The 20438-nt window shown below is 36.8% G+C and overlaps 1 protein-coding gene across 2 annotated transcripts; it reads left to right on the top strand.

Moving 5' to 3' along the window:
• Positions 1 to 8691: 8691 nt before the first annotated feature.
• LOC145778534 (cytochrome P450 26A1-like) lies at positions 8692 to 17819 on the top strand. Of its 2 annotated transcripts, none has more exons than XM_082590031.1 (7): positions 8692 to 9239; positions 13580 to 13703; positions 14525 to 14706; positions 14971 to 15156; positions 15336 to 15602; positions 15812 to 15994; positions 17134 to 17819. In XM_082590031.1, the coding sequence occupies exons 1-7, from the start codon at positions 8766 to 8768 to the stop codon at positions 17587 to 17589; spliced, it is 1872 nt and encodes a 623-aa protein (XP_082446157.1). In that variant the 5' UTR covers positions 8692 to 8765; the 3' UTR covers positions 17590 to 17819. The 2 variants fall into 2 exon arrangements, with proteins under 2 accessions (XP_082446157.1, XP_082446158.1); XM_082590032.1 differs by having other exon boundaries at positions 15812 to 15980; positions 17119 to 17338.
• The last annotated feature ends 2619 nt before the right edge of the window (positions 17820 to 20438 follow it).

Below are 20438 nucleotides of genomic sequence, written 5' to 3'. Positions count from 1 at the left end.
GATTTTTAAGCCTCAAAAGCCACCAGGGGATCCAAGGAGTTACCGCCCAATATCCCTCCTTTGTGTTCCTTTCAAAACCCTTGAAAGGCTGATATATGCCCGCGTCAATGCAATCATCGACCCGCTCTACCCAAAGGAGTGAGCTGGGTTTCGCGTGGAAAATCCACTGCAGATCACGTCACACTCTTGACCCAAGACATCGAGGATTGATTTGGGGCAGAAAAGAAGGCCGGAGCTGTCTTTTTAAATCTTACGGCTGCCTGAGGCACAGTGTGGCACCGCGGCCTTGCTCGAGAGCTGCTTCGCCTGCTTTGAGACCGACATGTGGTCCGCATGATCATGGAGCTTGTCAGAAGTCGAGGCTTTGCACTCGCCGCCACCGGCTCACGGCGGGGCGGACTGAGACGCCTGAAAAATGGCGTCCTACAAGGATCGGTCCTGGCTCCTATTCTTTTTAACATCTACACCCACGACCAGCCAGGCGCGGTCTCAGCGAAATGCGCATATGCTGATGGCCTGACGGTTTTCCGTTCCACAAAGTCGTTGAAAAACCTAGAGGACACCCTGAGCCAGGACACAAAAACCCTCTCTGCTTATCTCCAGAAATGGCGACTGAGACTCAGCCAAACCAAAACTGTGGCAGCAACTGTCCATCTACACAATCGGGAAGCTGATCGTGAGCTGAATATCCATAATCATGGAAAATCTTTGTCCTTGTTTGCCCCGAGATAAAATACTTTAGGGTGACATCATACAGATCGCTCACGTACCGCCACGTACCCGACTGGGGAGCTGAATCTAACATTTGCTGGTGGCGGCCCTGGCCCTTGTCTGCTCTTCGGCGGAGTGCTGTGCGCCCATTGGCGCTTCCATCGGCAGTGCTCTGGGCGAGGTGACCGGATTCCTGCGTTCCACACCATTGAACAATCTCCCTATTGAACAATTCATGCAGAGGTCTAGAAAAAGATAGAAGCGACAAAAAGCGACGTTATAACGTGTTTGATACAAAAACAGAACAATCCGGTTTAAATATGGCATGGTCGCCACACCTTTTACTGCCCTTTGTCCACCCCGATAGTTCTGTTGGTTAGCCGTTAGCGCATGGCTTCGTGAATAAAGAAGCTTCAAGATAAAGTAGCGCTGGTTCGATTCTCGGGGTGTACGCTTGAGCAACCACGCATTCTAGAGACTTTTTCAGGACTGCTCTCCATTCAGCGGCAGCTTATGGGTGGAATAATTTTTCAAAAGCAACACTTCAACAATCGGAAAACTTTAGCCTACTCTGTCAACCTCGGTAACCAGCCCTGCGTCAAAAGCCCAGAGATGTACGTATACGCCGCAAATTCTACGCCATAGACTTGCGGCGTAGACTTTTTGTTTACGTTAACGCTTACGGCCACATTTTTGGATAGTTGTCGCTTGAGGCTACGCCGTAAAGTTTTCGCGGTTTTTAGCGTATAGCGTCAACGCATACTTTTTAATGTCTTAGCTGTTGTTTGCTTTTTTTTTTTTATCAAACTGCGAAATGTTTTTTTCGCTACAACACGCCGATACCTTCCAGCGCTGCAGTTGAAAGAATGTTTTCAATGGGCAAAAACATATTGAAACCAAAACACAGCAAAATGTCAGATAAACACTTTCAGATGCTTGTGTTTCTTCGTGGAAATTCAAAATAAATTGTTGAATTCAAAATAAATTAACTCAGTGTACCGTATGAATGTTTGGCACCTAGCAAACAAAATGAGTTTACGCTAGTGTATGCGCTGACGCCGCAAGTTATGTTGACGCATACGGCGTATGGTTTTTCGAACGTTTGCGTTTACGCTGACGGCGTCAATATTTCTTGTATGCGCGTACATCACTGCAAAAGCCTCTACAAATATGCGAAGTGACCTATCAAGGCTTTGTCCGTCTGACTCTGAGGATAAAGATTCAAAACTAAACCACCAAATTGAAACACAAATGCAAGTTGAATTTGTATGATCTATGTGTGTCTGCGGCCCAAAAATAACACACATTACAACAACGGCGCGGGCCATACAAAAACGTATCGGGGCCGGACTTTGGCAATTTGATGATTTGAATTTGAACTATTATTTAGGTTACTTTTTGCAGGTTTTAGTCTATAATTGCTTTGAACAGTTTAAACTTTCAAACTTTATTGCATTAATTAGTTTACAAATTAAAGTAGTTAGATTTTGCAAATTTTGGGATAGATTTACCCAACAAGCAATGGTTTACATCCGAGCATTTAATTTGGCTAAAAAAACATTTGTCAACTTCTTTATTTATCGAACCCTAGTCTGAGAAGGTAGTTCAGCATCCCATACAGTGGCGTACGCAGGATTTTCTCAAGGGGGGGGGGCCATTGAGAGTAGCGTAGCCAGGAATTTTGAAAGGAGAGGTTTTGACGACCGGCGGGCGAAGCCCGACGGCGTTTTCGCTTAAGACGACACCCAGCGGCGGGGGGCCTCCCCCAGAAAATTTTGAAAAATTGCTTTGAATTTGGTGCATTCTGAGAGCATTTTGAACAAAAATGTGGGTATGAATATTCCTGTAAAATGGTGGCTGCCAGGTGGCATAGCAAAAGAATAAGATCATGTTTTCTTCGGCATTTTTCGGAAATAAAGCTAAGTCTCTATGTTTTCTTGTTGTTAATTCCTGGCTGAGATGTTTGAATGTTTGGTGTTGGCAAAACTCGCTCTTTTAATGCAGTTTTGTTTAAAATTAGACAAGTTTTTTTAGACTGAAACCATCATTCCCAAGCATAAAGAGACTGAAAGCATCATTCTCAATATCGTGACGTCACACGCGTGCCAAAGTGGGGTTGTAACCCCCAAGCCCCAACCGCCTCCCCCCCCCTTTGGCTATGCCACTGGCCATTGATATCCCAGACGTCTTCATGATATCCCAGTATGGTTTTAGTTTAGACTTTATCCATTTCTCTCTCACTAATCACTATAATAGGCTTACAGAACACTATGCTACATTGGCATACCTGGGGTGGGGTAGGTGGATTGGGCCATGTATTTCGTATTGGTTTAGTCTATAAAACAACATTGTTACAGTAATTGCTTTGACAGAGCAATGCAAATGCCCCCCCCCCTGCGTACGCCACTGATGCCATATGTCTGGAAATCCCTGTTTTTGATTTACTGACCACATCAATACTTTTGACGGTGCTTTATGAACAATGTAGCCTAATTGCTTGAAACTACGTCTTTTGCCATCTGATTAGATCTAGCCTACTGCAGATTTTACGCTGTTAGGCTTCAATCATTTCAAAGTTGTGTCATAGTAATCTCTATTTTAGTGGTTGCTCTGTAGCTCACAGCTTTTCAGCTGCATTTTATCTTTGCAAAACCTAAGTCCTGCATAGCGCATAGCCTACATACAGTATGACTGCGTTTTTAAAATTCTTAACATCAACCGCGAACTGTCAGGAAATAATCCAAATATTCAAATGGTTGACTTTGGTTTGGTTCGCTGCTGACAAAATTCCTTTGTCATTTAAACGAAAGTGATACGTTTATCGCCTTTGCTTTGGATGTTATGTAACAGTCTCCTGCGGGTTATATAAGTAGCCGTTACGTAACTGACAGAGGCAATGAATTGTGGATCAGTGTTACATAGATTAACATAGCTTACCATGCATAGAAAAGTTAAGTAAAAATGCAATTTACGAAGATATTTTCGAAGTAGGCTATTCACTTACCAACTAATGCCTTCAGATCACAAAATGCAAAAGAAGTGGTTATGGATACGAAGATTGCAAGATTGATGAGGAAAAGATCACAGATGATTTCATAATCAGAAAGGTTAAACTCAACCCGATTCCGTTCCTTTATCCCCGATGCCGACATTCCTTCTCATTGACTTATCCTCGCTGAGACGAGCACGGGTATGTCTCAACTTTCCCGTTCAACTATACACTCATGAGAATTGGGAAATGACATATTTTTTCCTGTGCGAGTGCTGGGGCAGATCCAGCGAGGATCGTTGGGGGGAGGGGGATAATTTCAACAAAACATAATGATGTGCAAGTCTACATTAATCCAATCTTGCAAATACACTGTGAATAAAGTTAGGCTACTTTTTCATTTTTTTAGGGGGACGAACGCCCCAATCACACTCCCTCCCTTGGATCGGCCACTGTGCGAATGTGACAAACAACAGACGACAAACCACATCATCAACCAACATGTCACAAAAATCTGTCCGCTCTCTAATAGCTTTTCGGTCGAATTCTGAAAACAATCAATAAAGTGACAGGATGCTCCGTCGGTTCCGGTGGTTCAAGGGAAGACGATTACAAATTGAAATTGTTTCTTTACTACGCTAGAGTATGTGTTTGCTGTGCTATGCAATGTTTTTGCTATACATAACGCTGTTGGGAAATGGTGTAGGCTAAAATTTCAGTAATTGGTAAATTCCTTTAAAAAGAAACAACAAGCTTAGAATTGATATTTTCTTTTTTGTGAGTAATGTCCATTGTTTTTGCAAATTAAGCAACAACAAAAAAAATAGAGAGACAACCTAATTATGCTTTTTCAATAATTTTTTCATCATGGAACATTAAATTTGAAACGAAATTAAATTAAGAATAACTAAAATCTATAGGAAACAATTTTTTTCCTATCGAAATGTCAGAAGCTATAAAATGTCAAGATCTGAGGAAACTTTGTTACGAAATTAAAAGTTGTTTTAAAGTTTTTGCAGAGTAATCATCAACAGAGGAATTGTAGCCTATAGACATATGTCGCTTACTTAACATGTGATACTATAATGTCATTTAAATAGTTTACTTTCAACTGTATCGTGTAGCCTATCTACAACATTCCAATTGCGGTATGTTTTCCATGGCAACATTGCCCACAGGTGGAAATTATAATCAGAAATGACATCAGGCAAAATTGCATCATTCAAATTATCCCAATAATTAAGTATTAAATGTAACCACGTCATTTCAATACCTAAAAAATAAAATGAAAAGTGCATTATTTTGAATTTTTGATGAGTGCATAGTAGAGTTTTTAATGAACAAACTATATTGGCTCTACTCACCTGATGTTGCAAATAACAGGTCGTGAATGTAAATTTTGAAGAAGGAGTACCGACATTGACTGCTTTCAATTGGTGTAGACACATTCTACAGCTAATCGGACCAAGTGTTCACAAAACAATAGACAAAGTAACCTACTGGCCAAGTCAAAGGTGCGTTTACTGCATTTCAATGTCTCACTTTTATAACTTGTGATAGAATACTTTGAATACTGAACTGCAACGTTTATCTGATGAAAGTAAAAGCAAAAATAAACTAGTTGATTTATTGCTTCACTGGTGTCAGTGAAAGTAACTTTCACTTTTTCGCTACTTTTCACTTTCATCAGATGAACTTTAGAAATGGCATTCATAATAGCTGCTCTGCTTGACTCAAATGCAGTGTGGGGATAACTAGGCAAGTTCACTTGTTGTGACCTTGGAAAAAACAATAAAAATAACACCATCAGAAGTCAACATATCACTTCAACACTTTGTCCTCCCATTAACTCAGTGGGCGCACGACTTTGTACACAAGGAAACCTCAAGATCAAGAGGCGCTGCTTCGGCTCTTGGGGTATGCACCTGAGCAACGTATTTCGGGACTGCTCTCCATTCAACGGTACCTAGTGGATGGAATAATTCGCAGACAACAAAACTTCAAGTACAAGAGGAAACTTCACTCTGCTAATCTCGGTAAGTACTAGCCCTGCAAAACCTTTACAAGTATGCAAACCCTCCAGAAATAACCTATCAGAGGTTTTGTTAGTCCTGCCCGAGGATAAAGATTCAAACCAACCAATTTTATATGGAGATTTAATAAAAAAAAAAGGAAAATTTACTTATTTCGAAGTCAGTGTGAAACTTTATACTGTTCAATTTGCAGACAAAATAGGCAAAAACTTTGCCATTCACATTTACCTTTCTTCTGAACTACAATCGACAATCAGCACAACTTGTACAGACAGTGACATCACAATCACAACAGTAGATTGATACCACACATTTGTGATCACGAAACATCACATGCAGAAGAATAACACAAAAATGACCTGAAACAATGCGACAAAAACAAGCCTGCGTGAAAATTTCATTGGCAACAATGATCCTGGCTAATCATTTGAAGAGACAAAAAATAAATATGTGAAATAGCTCGCGACACCCCAGAGTATTGTAAATGGCACTCTAGGGTGCCGCGGCACCCTGTTTGGGAACCACTGGTCTAAAAAAAAAATAGCGAACAATTATTAAGGTGTTGTTGAAGAAAAAACAAAGACCTGATTGTAATGGAAATTAATTATAATGCCGTTACATTAGAGAATTTCAATGAAATACAAAATATTTTAATGCTAATGTATTCCAATCTTTTTTAAAGGAATTAGCATACTAAACACCTTTCAACATTCAAGTGAATTGAATCGTTACTTAGAAAGTGGTGCTATTTTTGAATGCTGTTAATCTTCATCGAAGATATTTTGCGAAAATTCACCACTTGCACTTTTGCATCGTGATTTCCTTGCACGCTCGAATTGCCTAAGCATAATCATTGATCATCGGTACCTGATGACCGCATGTCAAACGTGACATTTAGATTTCCATCATATTTTAAAAATGAGATGTACTCGTATGTTCCCACAAAGCCACACACTAGAGCTAGACATTCTCAGTAACTCGTCATTTGACGCACAGTTTTTCCTCGTTTATTAATGAAATTAAATAAAGTTCGAATCGCTAACAAAAAGCAAAGTCTCTGTCTATTAAAAATTGAACGTTTACAGTAGAATACTGTATTGGATATAAAATTTAACCAATTAACTCAGTAATTTTCAAACTATGCATTGTTTTTATTGTTTGTGGGCATGGTATAAAAACTTAGAAAAATAAATTAGTTTTTTTCTATTTGAATAAGGTGGAGACGCTATAAGGAAACCAATTCTTTAATAAATAGTGCAAAGAGATCGGATTTTGTGCAAAATGCCAGTATTCGGTGAATGCAAATTAGCAGTATAGGCTATTGTTTTTAAAATGACTTAACAAAATCATTTTATAATCTTTTGGTATGCATAGAGATGAAAAAATAGCTTGTTTGATTTACACGTAATAACGAATAATTCCAAATCTCAGACAGCACTTTTTCCAACATTCCGAACGTTCGCCTAAAAACTTAGGATCAGGGCCGTTGAAAATATAATCAGGGCCCGGTACCACTGAGATCCTCGGGGCTGAAATCAAGTCACTTTGAAGAAAGACGCCCCATATCCAAACAATACGCGGTGATTTTTTCATGTTTTTAGGCCCCTTAGAAAGATTACGTGCCCCTAAAATCATGCCACGCCGGGTTGTACCTCTTGGACTTCCCCCTTCCCGTCAACATTACAGACTATGATGATAAGCTATATGATTTGAAATGTAATACACGTTTTCATTAGGAGCATTATTTTAAAAAATGTTCCATAATTCGCTTTAAATAAACGTTGTAAAAATCGCATTGTAAAGTGTCTGTACAAAGTTGGAAGTATCCTGCTATAGAGGTTTGGAATAGGTATTTTAGAAGCTGTCAAAAGCTGTGAAAAAAGTTATCCATTTTAATGACACATACTAATAAAAAACGTCTTTCGCTGTGAAGTTATTGAGTCATCTCCCTTACAAAATTTTTCTTAGTTTATGATGTCAATATAAAAACTAGACAAGCGTTTAAAACAAGTCTGAGACTTTGAGAATAAACAAAAACATTAAACTTTAATAGGCTACATTGATGTCTGGGATATTTTTTTGTGGAAAAGCTAGTAGCCTGTAACAAAAGAGCAAAATTTATAGTCCATTTTATATACAATAGCGCTTGTCAAACGGTTTGACCAGTGAAAGCAGGCGGCCTGGTTACTTCCGAGTTGGACAATCAGACTTATTTAATTTTTAATTTTCAAGCGTAGATAAAATTTGGCTACAGTTACTGATTTTATGGACTCTAACGTTGGCTTTAAATCCAAACGAATTGAATTTATTTCAAGTAAATTAACTTGGCGTCAAATTAACATTTTTACCTCGTAAAAAGTGAGAAAGTTTGCAAAGACTTGGACATTCTTGCGTAGCCCATAAAAGCGTTACACTGCTGAAGACTGTCGTTAACGATGACAGTGCTGTCAGCATGCATAGGAGTTGCAATTTTAGTTGCCTGCTGCTGTTCCTTAGCATTTTGCGTAGAACTAGCATTTTACTGCAAATCGAATCAGAAGTAAACGAAGAGTTTTTAACAATCTGTGAAATGTGCTGTCGTATCATGACAAACTTGATAGGATTTTGAAAGAGAGGACTGCCGTTTCAAACTTGAATTTTTTTAGAAATACTCCAAGCAGATAAAACAAGGTTTTTTAAACTTCTCTTTAAAATGATAAAAATAATTTCGAAAAAAAGTAAAAAAAAAAGCCAACATGCCAAACCAAAAATTGCTTGCCAAACGCATTAAAAAAACGCTAAATTTTTCGAATTTGGCATTAAAAACGCCAAGCAACTAAGTTTGTTTGAGAAAGTTATTTGCTTTTTTTGAAGCAATAACGGTATGTGGTTTATGCGAAAAAAAGGCAAACACGTTCTTTATAACCTCGCCGCTTCAGGTAGAAAGTCATTCTAGCTTCCTCTGGCTAAACAAAAACATTTTCAAAGCAGGGCATTGCCACAGCGAAGTTGCTCAGAGAATTCTTGTCGCTTGAAAGAAATAGGCCAACGACATGGAAATGATTTCACAAAGTGCTGATGGCTTTGTTCCGTTGATGAATTCCTCGACTTCCATTTCTGAAAAGCTTTTTGTTTTAATACAGAATTATAGCAGCAGCAGTGACATTCAAACAGCTGAGGAATTCTCACACCTTGATAGAAGCTTGGACAATTACACAATACCGGAAAGCATCGATCAACCTTTGAGAGCATCCTCGATAGAAGCAACCGTTGTTATCATGGAAGGTTTTTGGAAAAATCAATCTCACCTGGAAAGCTCAGATTTCTTCAATTGGCATTTAAGTTTTAAATTTGCATTTCTGTATTTATTGAAATACTTTACCGTCCCTTGCTTTCTCTTCTGTCTCTCATGTTATCTTTGGGAATATCATTTCCTTTTGCTCCGAGATAAATCTTGTCCCCTTCCTCTACCTGGTGGCAGAATGGGTCTTCCGTTTATTGGAGAAATGGTACAGTTCTTCCTAATCGTAAGTACATACATTAAAGTATCAATATTTTGAAATTTAGTCAATAATCCGATAACGTATCCAAAGTGTATTGTTATAAATGTTATTCTTGTTCAACGAAAATCATTAAAACTGCATTTTCTCAAAAACCACTAGCCTTCCTAGCTTGCGGTCAAATTACAAAAATTATCCGGCTTTGTTCTACTTACGCTTAGTCATGAGGTTTAAGTTACAGTACATTTGTCAAATGTCTTTGCCTTGTGTTTTTTGAGTCATGCTAAACTTGTTTGCTAAATGTCATCATAATGAAATAATGCAGTCAAACACTGTGTTCCTAATACTTCAACAAATGGTGGTCGTGTTTGCAAAGGGTTTACCAACGCAGAAGTCAAGAATGTCCTTAGAAAAACGATTTCAGAACTTTGCTCAGTCATTTATTTAACTAGCAACTCGGAAAGTTTCACTCTTAAAAGTGTCACTTTTGGCGAGACTGTAATGTTTACTTTTAGTGGCTTATTGCAAACATTGTTTTATCACCAAGTCAATGGAAAAAAAATCTTCTATTTTCGTAGACCAAGTAGCTAATTAAAAAGCCGGGATTTCTCAAAACAATTTATAGTCGAAAGACACAAAATAAAATTATGCTTTGCATAAGTCAGTTCGGAATGAAACGAACTTTGACACGACTCGAAAAAAATAATTAGAAGAGAAATCTCTGGCAAAGGAACGTCAAAAAGTAACTTTTTCATTGTCTTCGAAAACATTTTGTAAACTTCGAAAATTTTTATTATTTAAGCTTAACAAATCGTAATTAAAAATGCACGGCTTAAAGGTGCGTCTACACGAGAAAGTGTTCTTGCTTAGAAATTCTTGCTTAAGCTAGTTTTTAAGCTTGTTTCGTCTACACTCACAATCTCAAAAAAAGATTTTGCTTGCTTGAACGCGGTCACGTGAGTATTTCAACCGCAATGACGTCACGTTTCAAAAAGTTCGCGCCAAAGCAAGAAGTAAGGGAACGTTCAAATATTACGTAACGCCTTCGAGGGGGAGGGGGGTTTATGCAATGCGTTACGTTAGCGTCACATCGGGGGGGAGGGGGTTCAAGCAAAACGTTACGTAACGCTTTCGAGTACGGAATGGTAGTTTTTTGTTCTGAATTTGTAGTGAAAAAGCGTTACATGGGGGAGGGGGGGATTGAAAAAAGCGTTACGTTGGCGTTACATGGGGGAGGGGGGGGTCAAAAATTCGGAAAAAAAGCGTTACGTAATATTTGAACGTTCCCTAAACCAACTGTTTTTTAACAACTAGTCGGCAGTCGGCAGTCGCAGTGAGCTGGCACTTTGAGTTGTTGCAGTCATTCAATGATTTAATAATGGATTTCAAATGTTAACGTGTGTTATTTTTGTTGTGATGATCATGGTCAGAAATAAAAGCAACTGAACTCAACTTGTGTAAAAAATGCTGCAAAAAGATAAGGTTGCAAACGCGCAATTTACTTCAGAAAGAAGTGTTCCGACAACTTAGTGAAGTTAAAAAGTTAGAAACAAGTGTGGCCAGAGAACACTGGAAGCATCAAATACTAAACAACAACTACAAACTTCCTAGTTGCTTGACTAGTAGCCAGACTACTGAGTGTAGACCTGAGGTTTTGCCGCGAAAAGATTTCTAAGCAAGAGAACTCATTTAAGCGCCCAGTTTTTCGCTCTGGAGCGTATTTTTTCTCGGGCACTTGCTTACTCGCTCAGTTTCTTAAAAGTAAGCGGCACAAAGTGCGATTAACTTAAACAAACAAGAAGTTCTGCTAGCTTAAGCAAGAAAACAGTCGTCGTGTAGACGCACCTTAAAGCAGAGGTCGGAAAGCTGTAGGCCGTGGCCCAATTGTGTTCCTTTAAAATATTTTTAGTGGCTATGGGCTATCTTTTATTCTGTTACTTAAACTACACTTCAATTACAACTTTTGATTTTTATGTCATGATTGTATTTTTTCCTTTTTGACATGTTACTGCTGTTCAAAACACGCTTATCGTAGCCTAGACCGTAGTGAATGATAAGTACCAAAATATTAATACGTCTACCAAACTATTGCGTTTTTCGAGTGATTGAGATTTTTGTCAACTATTAGCCTATCAGTTTGTCGTTGTAGTTTCAAACGTAGTGGACCTTCGATAACTATTGAAAATATGCTCTGGGCGTCTGGGCTACAAAAATACAAAAACGTTTGACCGTTATCAGTCAAGGTTCAGGAAGCATTTTCATTTTCGTTTCGAATTAATTACGAAGCAAAATTATTTTTATTTTAAAGGGAGACGGAACTAAATTCTTTTATTGAGAAACTAAACTTAAACAAAACGAAGTCAAGATTTGATACGAAATCTTTTGAAATTCTAAAATAATTTTGCTTCGAGAATGTTAAATCCCTGGCAATCGTACTAGCACAACAGCAACCTGACATTTAACTAAAACTTTTATGACATTATAAGCTGCATTTGGTCGATTTTATTCAGAAATCAATGTAGATTTGCAGTAGTGCTTAAGTTACATTAAAAGCATTCCAGACGCAGACTCGCTCCTGACAAATTATATTAGAAATTTTTTATCAATGGTTTGCGAGTGGTTCGCAAAATGATTTACCTTCTTTGTTCAACAGAAGTTTTTAAAACTGGATCTATTAAGAATTTACAAAGATCAAAATACTGTAGGTTGTATAATATTGTTTTCATATCCGCATTATCATAAACCTAAAATTGCCTTTGCAACGCAAACACAAGTTTTTTATGACGTAAGCTTATTTTGTTTATTGAAAAGGGATTTTTTGAGATAACGTAAACTATTCGTAACGAATGTTTGTTATACAAAGTTGACATATAGGCCTATCTTTGCACAGCCACAAAACGTTTATCGGGTGCTTTTACAAGAATTTTTATTTATGTTATTAATACGCCTGGTATCACCAGATTGGGTTTTTGTTTGTTTTCAGAAACAATTATTATCTATACGTTGTACACAACAACGGGTTCTGTCGGTGGTGATATTTTTGAGACATCAGTGAAACATTGCATTGGAGATAAACGAACGTAATAGAGAGATCATTTTTGCTAAACTTCAAAATTAATCCCTAGCCTTGTCGACAAGCCTAGATACGTAACAGTAACACCCTGTTTCGATTTTGTTATCCTCAGCAAAATTGACTTATCCGTATTTTGGGTACCAATACCATGTTTGGGTTGGTGAATTATAATTTGTTTTGGTCTGCCAATATTGTTTTAATTTATACACATTTTCTGTCTAAGTTGTTGATTTTGTAAATAAGCTTTGGGAACTCGTTTTCAAGATTATTTAAAACGAACACATTGTGTTTTAAACGGAACAATCCGTGTTATCTTTACCGAATAAACAAACAAAACACAAAATGGACACCCACTTGTGTTAAGGTGCTACAGAGAAAAAGTTGGAGGATCTTACTAATTTTGTTGCTTTATTGCTGAATTTTAAATTCCTGTTTGATTTTTCGAAGACCAACAAGACGTCTCCTCTTGTGTATTTTGCAAAGGTTCAACCTTCGTATTAATTTGTTGTTAGAGGTACGATGCATTGGTGAAAGCGTTTTTCTTTTAAAAAGATAAAATTCGTTCATTTGTCAATTTTAAAGCTTCTGCATTTGATATTCCCAACAATTAATCAACATTCTATCGAAGCAGAGTCAAAAGAACCCAATACTTGTGAGAATGAACTTCCAGCACCTTTTGGAAAAAATGTCTTTTTTCTTGAAGCTGAACTTTTAGGATTAGCTTGAAATCTAAGCCGCTGGATGCAAGTTGAATCCACGGCAAGCTAAAATTTATTCTTTTCTGCAAGTACCTTGTGGTTTCGGGATTTAGTGACTTTTTTAAATTCAGGTTTTCGATTGTAAAAGAAACAATTTTTCTGAGTTCAAAAATTGTGAAACTTTGCCACTTTGAATTATGATGCTATAAGCAAAAATTTTTGCGAATAAAGTTAAAATAATTAAAATTGTGCGGTGTAACTTATAGCATGACTGATGAGCTTATTGGATAACCCAGCTAACAATAACAAACCATGACTATCAAGTTCTAAGTTATTTACTCATTGCACTTCCTCGCCGTTTGTTTGTTTTTCCTTCCGTTAGCGTTGCAATAAGCACGTTTATTTAGAAAAATCACGAAAAGTTGAGTAATTCTGACTTGATGGAAGGAAATTATAACTTATTGAGAAATGGACACTATGATTGGGTTAGTTACATACAGTAAGCAATGTACTTCTACTATCCTATATGCTAAATTATATTTAACTGTTCGTATCATCTTCGTAATGATTATAAGAATTACTTTGGCCATTTTCAGGGAACGAAGTATCAAAGAGACAGAGCACGAGAGTTTGGAAATGTTTACCGGACTCATATGTTTGGAAAGCCAACCATCATGGCAATTGGAGAAAGCAACATAAAAAGACTTCTCCTGGGCGAAGGTAAGGTCTGAAACCAGGATAGTAGAGCTGTAGAGTATTGTATCAAATTGCATGCAATTAATGCAAAGGATAAAGCTTTGGTAGAGAGTTTGCTTTGTTCAACCATAGACAAAACAAAGTAACCTTAGCTGGTCATGCTGCATTAAACAGAGATAGAACATAATTTTAAAAAAAGTCGAAAACGTTTAAGTTGATTTTTATTTTTAATTATGTTATATCTCTGTGTAATACAGCATGTTAAACCCGCTAAGGTTACTTTGTTTTGTTTGTCTAAAACAAAAGAATAAGAACATGATATTATGAGCTCGAGCTATTGAAAAGGTTAGCATTGTATATTGCTGTTATTGCAGCCAAAAACGAGCTCTAAATTCTGACACCATTAAACGTCCATACAATTTAACATTCATTTGAACAGATAAAACACAGCAAACAAAAATAAAATTCAAGTATGGTTGAAAATATAAAGTGCTATTTCAAGGACGCAGCCACGGGGAGTCTCAAGGAAGCAATCGCCTCTTCCCCCAAAAACTTGTGTTTATCTTGCTCTCAAAAATGAGATTTTAGTATTACAACGTTTTACTGACATTGTATTACATGTTGAATGACGCTTCATTAATGTTGGCTGCTTTTAGTAGCTGTATGTTAAAACAAATTCTTTATTTCCATATTAAAACGTTTATCTCCCTCCTAAAATTTGCTTTTGCCCTCCCTAAAATTTTCTTTTTATAGTTACGTCACTGTGTTGCTATCAGTATTTGTCGATAGCTATAAATGCCCAGCTTGTGTGATAAATTTCTAAAGCAGCGTTTTAATTTTGATAGGACACATAGTAGAGACTAGTTGGCCGAGCACCACAAGACGAATTCTCGGAGAAAATGGAATTGTAAACGGAGACAAGCAAACACATACCACCATCAAGAGGCTTGCGCTTCGGGCTTTCTCTCCCAAATACATGGGAATGTACGCGCCAGTCGTCCAATCCGGTATTCACGAACATGTTAAAGTAAGTTGCAAGTAGCTTAAAAAGATATGAACTACAGTGAGAAAAAAGATAATTGGGGGTCAAAGTTAAATGTTTTGGATAGCCGAATGCGGCTCCGTCCTTGCAGGACAACCAACAACAGTGCAAACCTGGAAAATTAATGACAACAGCTTTGAAGCAATAGTTTCCAATTCTTTGACAATAACCGGTGAAATGTTGTGTTACTGTGTTATAACTTATAAGGGATAGCTTTCAGATGTGTAAACTGTTTCCTGTTTGAATTAGAATTGGCAAGGAGAAATTCCAGTGTTGGAAGCTTGCAAGCAGATGGTGTCGAAAACTATGATGACAGTTCTGCTTGGAATTTCCCCTGATGACCCTGACATTCAACTCTACATTCGGGCTGCTGATGACATAGTTAACAGCATTTTCAGTTTACCATTCAATGTTCCTGGATTTGCGTTTCACAAGGTAGGTTACAAAGAAAGTATTAAAGAAAATTAGCTTGTCTTTTTATTCTGTTGTTTATTTAATTTTTGAACTGTTTTGTTTAGCTACCGATTGCGTGTGAGCTTGCATAACTTTTTGGTAATAATCTCTTGCAAATATAACGTTGAAAACTGACATGTTTTCTCCTTGTCATTTCTTAGGGTTTGCAAGCACAGCAAATAGTTTTCAAGAAATTAGAAGCAAATCTCCTTTCGAAGATCAACTCCACAGACGAAGAATTGTTTAATGAGCGTGAAAAGGACTTTGAAAGCATCCTTTTAAATGTTATCAAAGTAGCGAGAAAAGAAGGAACCGAAGTTAAACTGATCAATTTGCAAAATTTGTCCTTGGAATTTATTTTTGCTGGTACTCAAAGCCTTCAGTGCGCATCAGCATCAATGATTGTACACCTCAGTCAGAGACCAGAGGTAAAGCATGCAAGCTAGCAGCCCACTAAATATTTCAATGAAATAGTAGAATGGAAAAGACAAACTTTGTGCTAGCTATGTTGACAATTGTGTTTGTTTCAAAATTTCAAAACAAGTGTTAGTTTCTAAACTCATTGTTCAAAGCTGGTGTCTGGGTATTTTATCATTACATGTGATGCAACTTACTTTTGTTGTTTGCACATATGCAGATTGTTGAACGGCTTCGAAACGAAATTCGAGAACATGGACTCTGGGACAAACCTATGGATGAAGTAACTTTCAATGAGATCGAATCGTTGAAGTTTGGAGATTGCGTTGTTAAAGAGACCATGAGGGTAACTCCTTCGATCCCAGGCGGTGTTCGGGTAGCAAAAAAAACTTTTGAATTAGGGGTAAGTTGTGTGGTGAACTTTGTAAGCGTACAATAATGTAAAGGTAGCAGATCTATTCTATTAGAACACGCCTATAAGCCTTTTGATCATACAGTACATGTGTTTGCATTGACTGTGTCTCGTCTGTAAATTAATCATGACTGCAAATTAAACCGCAAGGCAAAAATCAGTCGGGTAGTTTCCAGAACAGTGGAACTGCTATCACTGAATCAGAATTGGTCAATTACAAACATATTTAACATACAATAAATGTAATTAATTACACATTTTCATGTATTTGTAATTCTAGTTGTACTGTAATTAAGACATTTGTTGTTGTGTAATTGTATTGGCAATTTAAGTTTAGAAAGGTTTTGGCCAAATTGAAATTAGATTTGATAGGCTGCCAGCACGATGTTGGGTTTGTATATGCGCCGTAATTGCTCCCTTTTCCCAACCTGACTAAAGCCCTGGTCAGTAATGATTATAAAAACTTCTACAAATCTTCTGCGCAATAAGCAATAAAACAAGTTTAATATCAAGTTTAATGGCGAGTTAACCCCAACCCCCCAACCCTTGTGTACGCCCCTGTACGGGACACTAATTGATTGAATGGTGAGTAGGCCGTTGTGGCTTGCACTGGTTAGCTTATAGATATTTTTCGCAACCTGATGTCCATGAAACGCAATTTAATCAATTTTGATAAGACGTAAACAATTACCAACCAAAAGCATAAAACATTGAAACATAATTTTGAAATCGTAATTTGTAATTAAATAAACTTAACATGTTTGCAAGTAATTGCGATTTAGAAATTTCCACACAAATGCAACTGGAAGTCTTGATTTTGTGTTTGTAATGTAATTAACTGCAATTATGTAATTGATCCAACCAAGTCATGCACTTCACCTAGTCATATCTGGCCCACGCTATTTTTAAATCAACACGGTTCAAATTCCCTTAATAAAAATGTATCCTTTTTTGACGAGCTTTAGAACGTTTCATCTCGTTTTACCGTTGGCGTCTAAAGTATTCTCTTAAGCAATGCTTGAACCACCACTAGGCCATGTATTTAAAAGAATTGTTTAATTTTGTAAATAGACAAAGAAGCGAAAGAAACATGGAGAAAATTTGCAGTCTCATACAAGTTTATTTTGCAGGGCTACCAGGTACCCAAAGGGTGGCAATTGATATACAGCATCAAACTAACTCATGAAGACGTTGTTGGAAAGATCTTGCAAAACGGACCTCATTGTAATTATGACCCTGACGCTTTCTTTAATTGCCGCAAATGCAAAGCTCAGGAAGTCAAAGAATCCAACAAGAAGCAACACACAGAAGAGCAAACTGCTGATATAGCTGAAGAAAAAGAAGCAAACAAAATCGATACGAGTCACAAATGCAGTAAAACAGCTGGAGACTACAGTTACGTACCGTTCGGCAAAGGCAGTCGGATGTGTGCAGGAAAAAATTACGGTTTGCTTTTCTTGAGGGTTTTATTGTTTGAGTTGATCAGAACAACCGATATCCGACTAGCCGGAAAACTAAAATTTTCCGCTGTTCCGATGACCAAACCTCATGAATCGGTCAAGATAGAATTTACCAAACTGAAATGATTCATACCACTAAGAACAAGCACGAATTCACAGCTGAAGCGAGATTCGGCGTTGCTGTTTCGTGCGAACACCTGTGTATTTACCTATTTATTTCACAAGCAGTTGTATCAATTATTTAAAAAAAGGGGGGCGATTACTTTAAACCCGTATCAACGTAAAGTCAATCGGGGATCCGCGTAAAGCAGATACAAAAGCATCAAAAATTTAAGAAAAATGTGAACACTATAATATAAACGACGACCTTTTAGAGTACATGCATAAAAGTGAGACAAAGTCCAATTTGAAATTCTTTTGTTGCATTTTTCCAGTTAAAAATTCTTATGAAATTCTTATAATATTCTTATGAAGAATTTCTAACTGGAAAAATGCAACAAAAGAATTTCAAATTGGACTTTGTCTCACTTTTATGCATGTACTCTAAAAGGTCGTCGTTTATATTATAGTGTTCACATTTTTCTTAAAAAGTTGTATCAATGCCTTCTAAAAACTATGCTTTTTTATTTATTGTTTACGTTTATGAGTAGGCCTAATTGTGGATTTTTGAAGAAATTAAAACAAGAAAATCTAAATGCTTGCAATGGCTAATACACACAAATATGTTTCAAGTAACTTTATGTCGAATATACAAATAAATATAAGTTATGTTTTGATAAGATGTTTTGTTATGTTTAAAGTTCTCAAAACCACTTTAGGAACATTTTTTTTTTGATTAAGCCGAAACACAACTAGACACATTCTGTGACCCCACATATTTAATTTAGCCATTTTCTTTTAAATCTAATATCTAAAAGCAAAAAAGTTAAAAAAAAAAATTGTTAGGTCTACTAAGCTACAATTAAGACAAATGTTGCTTTGAAATAAATTTTGTTGAAAAATAAGTAATAGGCCTAGGCTATAATCGTGCAGTCCTTTGTAATGCCTTTTGTTTACTTGTTGTCAAATCTCTTCTAATAAACATGATTTTACATGATTCAGTGGCTTTTGTCTTTTTGCGTGCCTTTGCTTTGTTAGTTTGCTTCGTAATTTTAATATCTACAGCATAACTTACTCATACTTACGCTGATAGAACTAGAATAAGCTATCAACATCAAAAAAATTAAAGTTCATGTCAGCATAACTAGTTGTAATTTCAATTTAACGTATTACCGATGTGCGATGTATCATCATCAGGAAAGTTTATGTACCAAAATAAAGTCTATGATGCTTTGACAACGAAAAATTGTGAAGTTTTTGTACAACTACAAAATCGCATTGTTGAAAATTTGAGTGCTATAGCGAAGTTAGTTTGTCCAGTTAGGGCACGACAATCCATTTATAGCTTGTTACGCCAGTGTCAGTCGGATAAGAATAGACTATTGTTGGTAATGTTGAGTTGTCTCCCAGAAAGAGCCAATTGGTATAGTTGGTAAGGATGTGTTTTATCGTCTAATGTCCAAGCCCCAATCGCACGTTGCATTGGTAGTCATCTTCTATTGACAAACGTTGCTTTTATCCCTGCTTTTATTTCTCCGGATTCCGCAGTGAGCTTCATTTTAAGCAACACCAATAGGAGCACCAAAACATTAAAACTTTTCATGCAATTTTTTTCACCAGAAGCGAAACACTTTGCTGTCTTTTGGGAGAACTTACAGTAGAGCAATAAGAACTAGTGATAGTCCTCTCATTTTTTACCACATTTTCACAATTATATCTTCGCAATGCGATTCCCTCAATCAATTTATTAGCCTACAACAGCTGAATAACAGTGACAAAATGACTGAACAATCAGTATTTCAGTTTCCATATAAAAAGAGTGAGCTAAGAAGTCGCATTTCGAAGCCCAAATTCTTGTATAAACTTGTCCAGTGATTTTTAAATCATCTTCAGATTTGTTCATTTCCTTGAGCATCAGCAAATTTAACTGTTTTCAACACAAGTAACCTATTTGGGTAGAGAGGTAACTCTTTTAAACCATAAACAGACATAACTAAGCAACAACACTACATTTAACATTATAAAAACAAAAAACAACAAGCGAACGTTTTCGGCTAGTCATATAGCCCTTTTCAAGCCTATAAGAAAAATACATTATTGAAAGAAATGCTAAAGAATCATAATTATAGTATCACAGCAAAAATATGGTCAAATCTAAACATTTGAGAAACTGCCTTGCTCACACAAAATGATAACTGAAAATTACACAGCGCAACGGGTCAAGTATTTCAGAGGTAAAAATAATTGATTGTTCAGACAAGGACTCAGGCAGATTACGCAAGAAAGACAGAAGCACAAGAGATAGTGGCACAAAACAAAGTAATGCGAAAAGCACAAGACGTGATAATTTAATCAAAAAACTGTTAAAAGGTAAGAAGCTCCGCAAGCAAATAATTGCCTGTTGAGCCCTGGGTTTAAAGATTTGATGATCAATGCCTCATGAATTTTGGTTTCGAATTCGGACAAACACTTACGTACAATTTTGAAAGACTGCAATGACGGTTTATTATTTGAGCACGATTGGCAGTTTCTAATATGGTCTTTAATTGCACTGTTTTTATTAAAATTAGCCAAATTCAAATGCTCTCCCACTCTCGTCACCAAATGTCGCGTGGTCATACCAATGTATGACGATCTCGCATCATGCGAGCAAGTGAACTTATACACGACGTTAGAACATAAGCGGAAAGGAGTTTTGGACTTTAACTGAAAATAATAACCAGCTTTAAATGTTTTATAAACGGAAAAAATCTTAACGTTAAACTTCAATGCAATAAATCTGGACAAACTTGTGGCAAAACGTTTGGATTCCTTGCCAACAAACGGGATTGTTAGAAAGTTTCTGAAATCAGGCTCCTCAACTGGAGACGTAGTGG

The sequence above is a fragment of the Aplidium turbinatum genome, chromosome 10, assembly GCF_918807975.1.
Source record: "Aplidium turbinatum chromosome 10, kaAplTurb1.1, whole genome shotgun sequence".
NCBI lineage: Eukaryota > Metazoa > Chordata > Ascidiacea > Aplousobranchia > Polyclinidae > Aplidium > Aplidium turbinatum.
The sequence above is the reverse complement of the archived record's forward strand: the minus strand, read 5'-3'. Positions and strand labels throughout refer to the sequence as shown.